This window comes from Nicotiana tomentosiformis, chromosome 6 (assembly GCF_000390325.3).
Source record: "Nicotiana tomentosiformis chromosome 6, ASM39032v3, whole genome shotgun sequence".
NCBI classification, from domain to species: domain Eukaryota; kingdom Viridiplantae; phylum Streptophyta; class Magnoliopsida; order Solanales; family Solanaceae; genus Nicotiana; species Nicotiana tomentosiformis.
The window spans coordinates 77,210,201-77,217,088 of NC_090817.1; the positions used below are offsets into that span (position 1 = coordinate 77,210,201).

Here is a 6,888-nt window from a genome sequence, read left to right on the forward strand (position 1 = left end):
TGTAGCTAATGGAACTCGTACTTGTTCTAGTCAGTTAGAGAACTTCAAATGTCATGTAGTATCTTTTTAAGTATATCCTTCTGTTGCCTAGTTGCTAGATCGATTCATGCCAGTTTCTAGAACCTTTACTGTAGTTAATATTACTTAAACCTTATTTGCTTCGAGAATTATTTTCTGTTGAGAATTGTGCCTTCCCCGAGATATTGGGCGGTATACAAAATATTTCTCATATCGTTGCCCCAACAGATGAAGCTAAATTTCCACGTGGAAGAGCTCTGTTGATAATCCGATGGATATAGTCAAGTAAGAAGAAAACGTAAGAAAAACTCAGAGGAAGTAATTTACATCAAAAATTCAAAGAGAAGAAAAGACCTTAGATATCAAGGGTATAGCAAACAGAATCCGGAGAGAAGAGAGAAAAAAGGAAAATGATATAACTAAATTCTTTGATTGAAGGCACTAATAATGAATTAGGAACCTTTTAAGGTAAAATATATATATTTTGTAGTTAAAACGTGTTTAGGTCGGATAAATATAAAAACTTGAATATTTTTCGTAATAAGATTTCAAATAAAGTATAAGAACAAAAAAAATGTCATTTAGGAATCCTTACTCATACGTACTCCTTCGCATTAATACAGTAATGTGATGAAATTTTTGTGTACTTTCGTGACACATGACTTAAATGTCCATGTACTGCACACCTATTACCTATATTGGGAAATATACTAATTATTGTACCTTGGATATGCTTCCAACTAATAATATGTTTGACCAAACTTTTAAATTCTGCCTTTTTTTGAGAAGTGCTTTTAAAAAAAAATGGTGAAAATCAGTTTGTGTTTGACTAATTAATTTCAAAAGTATTTTTAAACAGCAATTAGTGTTTGACCAAACTTTCAAAAAGTACTTATAAGTGTATTTTTTTCAAAAGTATTTTTAAAAAAAATATTTTTAGGAAGAATTTTTTTTTTCTGTTTCTACTCAAAAAATATTTTTTTCAACACCTTAATTTTGATTTAAAAAAACACTTTTGACCTATGAGAAAGGAGTAAGAAGTCAAAAGCTTTTGCACATATCCATCACTAAAAGTATACAGACGTGTTTCCAACTTTATTATAGTGGATAAACAATCTTTATTCTAATCGGATTCCTCATTCCTTCTATGTAATAAAAAAATACCAAAACAAGAAACTACTAATTACAAAGTCACTGGGCACAATTATAATGACAAATTAAAATAAAAGTATCATTCAAAGAATCGAAAGTTACTCCTTTTCTATTATCGCCAACAGATTTAGGCATAAGTTATTGCCCATAGGATAAAAAAGAAAATGCAACTACCAACAAAACTCCAATATATTTCGTCCGTACCTCCAGGTGAGAAATTTTTTATTTTTTCATTTAATTTGATTGCTCCCTTTTTATTTTCTAGTGTAACTCGAATATGGTTTAACATAATAAGCAGGGTCGACTTTAATAGAGGCGGAGCCAGGATTTTAACTTTATGAGTTCGAAATTTTAGAACGATAATTTTAAGAGCTAATAACTGGGTTCTAAATTTTATATTTGTATATAATTAATAAATTTCTTAACACGAATACACTATTTGAACAAAAGTTATTGTGTTCGACGAAACCCGTATTTGGACTTCTAGCTCCGCCTCTGGTCTCTAAGGTTATTACAAGTTAGGCTTATGCTTTAGGCCTCCAAATATTGGGGGGGGGGGGCATTTTTTGGAAATAATAGGTTGATAGGTATTATTTTTTTTAAATATTTAGTACTTTTAATATAAAAGTTGAGTTTTCTATAATAGTTACCGCAAAAAAATAAGTTTTTCAAAATTATATTTGACAAAATCTTACCTAAGATAAAAAAATATCTCTAGAAAGATTAAATAGGTTGGATATACTATCAATTGAAAAGAGAGTTATTAGAGGAAATCGATTATAAAAAAATTATTAACAACTTTACATTTTAAAAAGTTAAAAAAATAGAATTCAAATATATATATATATATATATATATATATATATATATATATATATATATATATATATATATATCTTGTGCTTGAACCGCCCCTGGTGATAGGATAAACAAAAAACAAACTAACAAGTGTTTTTCTAGTACTCTTCAATATCATAATTCATAGCTTGAGGTAGAAGCGTCTCACTCAATTATGCACCAATCATAGTAATCTTCTGCGATTAAGCATTAATTCAGATAACGCGCGTAGTATATTTTTTATTATGAGGCATGTTATGTATTTATTACTTATTAGTTTAATACATGAATTAATCGGGACAAATATTTTGTGTACCACCAATGCAATATGACAAATTGCCAATATCCAAACGCAATGGCAACAACTTGCCAATTGCTAAGTAAGTTATACCCTGCTACGTAGGACAGCCTTAGGAAATTTTGATAATTTCCAAGTCTACAACTTTTATAAGTCTCCAACTCCATCTCCACGTACTTTCTTACCAAGTTTCCACCTCCACCATATCCCTTATATTATATTAATGTAAGCTCAAACTTCCTCTACCTAGCGAAACCCAATTCAATTCTTCATACTCTTTTTTGCTATTCCTGTGCTCTATTGCTTGCTGTTAAGCCGTAAGTTTCTTTGGCCAATTCAATTGCTTTTTCTTTAACAGTTTTTGTTATGGAGTTAATGCATGACATAAGATCAATTTTGTTAATAAGTTATAAAGTGAAAATGGCTTCTGGGTGGTTTTGCTAGAATAGGAAATAATGAGATCACTGTTTTAGTAAATGATGCGGAGAAGGGTAGTGACATTGATCCACAAGAAGCTCAGCAAACTCTTGAACTAGCGGAAGCTAATGTGAAAAAGGCTGAAGGAAGGAGACAAAAAATTGAGGCAAATCTAGCTCTCCAACGAGCTAGAACACGGGTGGAGGCTATCAATCCGATTTCATAACTAGTTGGTACGTTCGAATAATAAAAAGAAGTTCTCTTTCTAATCCTATTTAGATTCTGTCGGGTGAATACAATCAAATACAATCAAACAGAATCCAATTCTGATGCAAAAATTCAAATTCACAAATGAAATAGAAAAGATACAAAATCAAAAAATCAATATCACTAAGGGTGGGTCGTAAACCTTATTAGATACCATTGACTCTGGTATCTAATAAGGTTTACCTACTATTGGATTTGAACCAATGACTCCCGCCGTATGAAAGCAGTACTCTAACCACTGAGTTAAGTAGGTCATTTATCATCCCAAAGAGAACCAAATGAAACCCATCCTGTCGATGGATTATAAATATCATATTACTTAATAAGCAATACTAATCTAAGGAATACCACTCAAAGAGATCAAAGATTGTTGATGTTGGATCCTGGAATATTTATCTTGACAAGAATTTATCTACATGATAAAATATGTATCACAAGCACTAAGGGCTATAGCTCAGTTGGTAGAGCAACTCGTTTTATAAACCTGGTATAGTCTAAGTTGCTGGTTGAATGACAAGTTCCTTTGGTGTAATGCCATCTTCACAGAGTATGGGCAATTTGTTGTGCTGTGTACAAGTTGATCAATCCACGGTTGCAATTACGGAGCAATTTGGCAAGTATCAAGATGTGCTTCAGCCTGGGTGTCACTGTCTCCCTTGGTTCCTGGGATTCAAGCTAGCTGGTCATCTCTCCCTCAGGGTGCAGCAATTGGATGTGCGCTGCGAGACCAAGACAAAGGTCTATTCTTTTTCCTATACATGTGTTGGTTTTTCACAGCCAAATCATCAAACTCAACCACAATTTGACAATTGCACAAACGTAAGTAGGTGTCAGCTTTTCAATGTTTTACGAGTATATGACTTGTACATTTATTGCAAAAATATGCAGGATAATGTATTTGTCAATGTTGTTGCGTCAATTCAGTATCGTGCCCTGGCAGATAAAGCAAATGATGCTTTCTACAGACTAAGTAACACTAAGGGTCAAATTCAGGCCTATGTTTTTGATGGTAGACATCTAAGCTTTCTCTCTTTATCTTTTTATGATTTGTATTTTGAAGTTGAGTTTTATTCTTCTACAAGCATATCTTTCGCACAATAAATTGATATTACTAATTAAAAAAAAAATCTATGTTCATTTTTCCAGTCATAAGAGCGAGTGTTCCTAAACTCAATCTTGATGACGTCTTTGAGCAAAAAAATGAAATTGCCAAAGCTGTTGAGGATGAACTTGAGAAGGTAATCCAATTCTTTGCGGTTTTTGTCACTGATATCAGCAATCTGAATTACTTATTTGATCTCGTATGATAGCCGTCATGATCCTGTACAGGCTATGTCGGCTTATGGATATGAAATTGTTCAGACACTTATAGTTGATATAGAACCGGATGAACGTGTTAAGAGAGCTATGAATGAAATCAATGCTGGTATGTCTAAAATCTTTCCCTCTGATTATGCCTAACAATGACGCGGCTGTTTCTCAAATGCTCTGACTACATAAGCTCAAGAGGAATATAAATATCTTCTGATGGAATTTCCCTTGCACTACCTTAGTGAATTATTTATGCAGAATAAGTTCTATATGCAGATGCCGCATGGCAGTGTTAGGAACTCTGATAACTTTTATGCATACCAAGCTCTTCAGGACTAGTATCTATTCTCTTTTACCCGTTTAATGGTTTTTGGGATGTAAAGCAAGGATTTGGAGGGTGAGGGTAGTGTTTTTACTTTGCCAAATTGAAGACTAATATTCTTAACCGGTTTGTCTTGCTTTTTTTATGTCTTAACTGTCTTCGACTGTACAGCTGCTCGGATGAGGGTGGCTGCAAATGAAAAGGCAGAGGCTGAGAAGATTTTACAAATTAAAAGGGCTGAAGGAGAGGCAGAGTCAAAGTATCTCTCAGGGTTAGGTATTGCACGACAACGTCAAGCAATTGTGGATGGTTTAAGAGACAGTGTGCTCGGCTTCTCAGTGAATGTGCCTGGAACCTCAGCAAAGGATGTTATGGACATGGTCCTTTTAACTCAGTACTTTGACACCATGAAAGAAATTGGCGCTTCCAGCAAATCATCTGCCGTTTTCCTACCTCATGGGCCTGGTGCTGTGAGAGATGTGGCAAGCCAGATTCGCGACGGACTCCTTCAAGCTTCTACTGAGCATTAAATGTTCTCTCTCAGAAATGTCAATGTGTTTCCCTTGAAGCAGCTATTCCCTTTTGTCTTTATTTTGTCAAGTGTGGATATATGTGGTGAGATTGACTTTGAAGTTGTGAATATACTAGTATCCTATGTGCAGAAGTACGTAAGTTTTTGAAGATTTCCAGACCCTTTTTTGAAGAATTGTGAATTGCTATCTGATTTTTAGCAGCCTTACCTTTACTCTTAGTCGTCTCTAGTGGAGCAATCTTGCTTCATGGTGATCTGAAATCTTTCATATCATAGTATTCAAGATGGTAATACTCTATTATTATACTGTTGGTTAAAGCATCTGTAAGAACTTCATGCAGTACATCGATGGTGTAGATCTCCTGTACTGTTGACTCGCTTTAGAACGTATTATCTTTTTCAATTAGATATCGTTGAAATCACATGCATGTATAAATTGTCATTTACTCTCATTGTTCTTTGAGGGTTAGGAAGGAAGACTCCTACGTTCAGAGTTAGCATGCTAAATGAAACCGGCTAACAGGAAAGTTCCTTTATTTTGTGTATTTTTCTGTACCTCTTCAGAGTTTACCAAATCTATATATATATATATATATATATCTATAGATATATATAGATATTTTTTGCCTTTTCTTTCATTTTATAATTTATTGTGTTCAATTAAAATTTTCAAAATGCACTTTATTAACCTCTTTATCACACCTATACCAAAAGACAATTTCTTCCTCTTAATTGTACTTTCTCTTCTTTCGTTTATTATGTCGTTCACCCTTGATGCCCTTAAACCCTTGAGATGCCGATATCATTAAATTACTCTTCCTCACACTTTTTTGTGTCCCCAAGTTTTACAATGCTTCAGCGTAAGTTAAGGCTTCAGCATAATGTTATGACCTTTTAAATTCTTATACGTTAAGGCATTTTCATCTTTTTGGAGCGGTTATGGATCCATTTCAATGGGAAGAGATCTTTTAAAAAGTTTATCCGAAATGATTATGTATACTGTTATTCTGTTTTTCTTATTTCAAGTTCTTTTATATCCTAAATTATTATCTTAATTTTTTTTTTATTGCAGTTTTTCTATTAGTCATTGTAGTCATGACCTCATCCTAAAGTCGTGACCTCTTCGTTTATTTCTTTGTCCCTTCAATTCTTTGGTTTATAATTATTCGTATTTATTGACTTTAAGTTTGTTGGTTTTCGCAAGTTGGTTGGTGTATGAATACTGGATTAGTTTTGTTTTTTGCAGATATTATTAAAGTTGTTTCTTGCGTGAATTTTTCGAGTCTATTATGACAAATGGTAATTGTAATTGCATGAGTCACTAGAGTAACTTGCTTCTTCTTTTTCCTCCTTTTTTGTTTTCTCTCCTCTCATTTCTTCCTTTGATCTTCAAGTAGTATAGTTTCTGTTTGTAAAAAATATAATTCTGAATGATGCATAATTTTAAAAAAAAAAAACATTGAATGTTTCCTTGCTGTGAATTTGGTCTATTGTTTTTGTAATTTGGAAAGGAAAAAAAATCTTTTGTTATAAATGCAAGTGGAGAATAATGTATGAAGAATTTAACTATATTTGTCATGCACTTATCGACCAATTATACTCCTTTAATAGTCCATTGATAATATAATTTTGATTTTTGAGAAAAACGTGATCGATATTTTTGTAATGAAATAATAACTACGGGGCGAAAAAAAAAGTAATGAATAAAATTGAAAGAAGAGGGGAAAAGGAAAA

At 32.9% G+C, this 6,888-nt stretch overlaps 1 protein-coding gene across 1 annotated transcript; it reads left to right on the forward strand.

Moving 5' to 3' along the window:
- Window positions 1–2,320: 2,320 nt before the first annotated feature.
- Window positions 2,321–5,367, forward strand: LOC104101091 (hypersensitive-induced reaction 1 protein-like). The gene is made up of 6 exons (XM_009608504.4): window positions 2,321–2,622; window positions 3,536–3,727; window positions 3,878–3,998; window positions 4,136–4,227; window positions 4,319–4,415; window positions 4,794–5,367. Exons 2-6 carry the CDS (start codon window positions 3,539–3,541, stop codon window positions 5,150–5,152), a joined length of 858 nt encoding a protein of 285 aa, XP_009606799.1. The 5' UTR covers window positions 2,321–2,622; window positions 3,536–3,538; the 3' UTR covers window positions 5,153–5,367.
- Window positions 5,368–6,888: the final 1,521 nt, after the last annotated feature.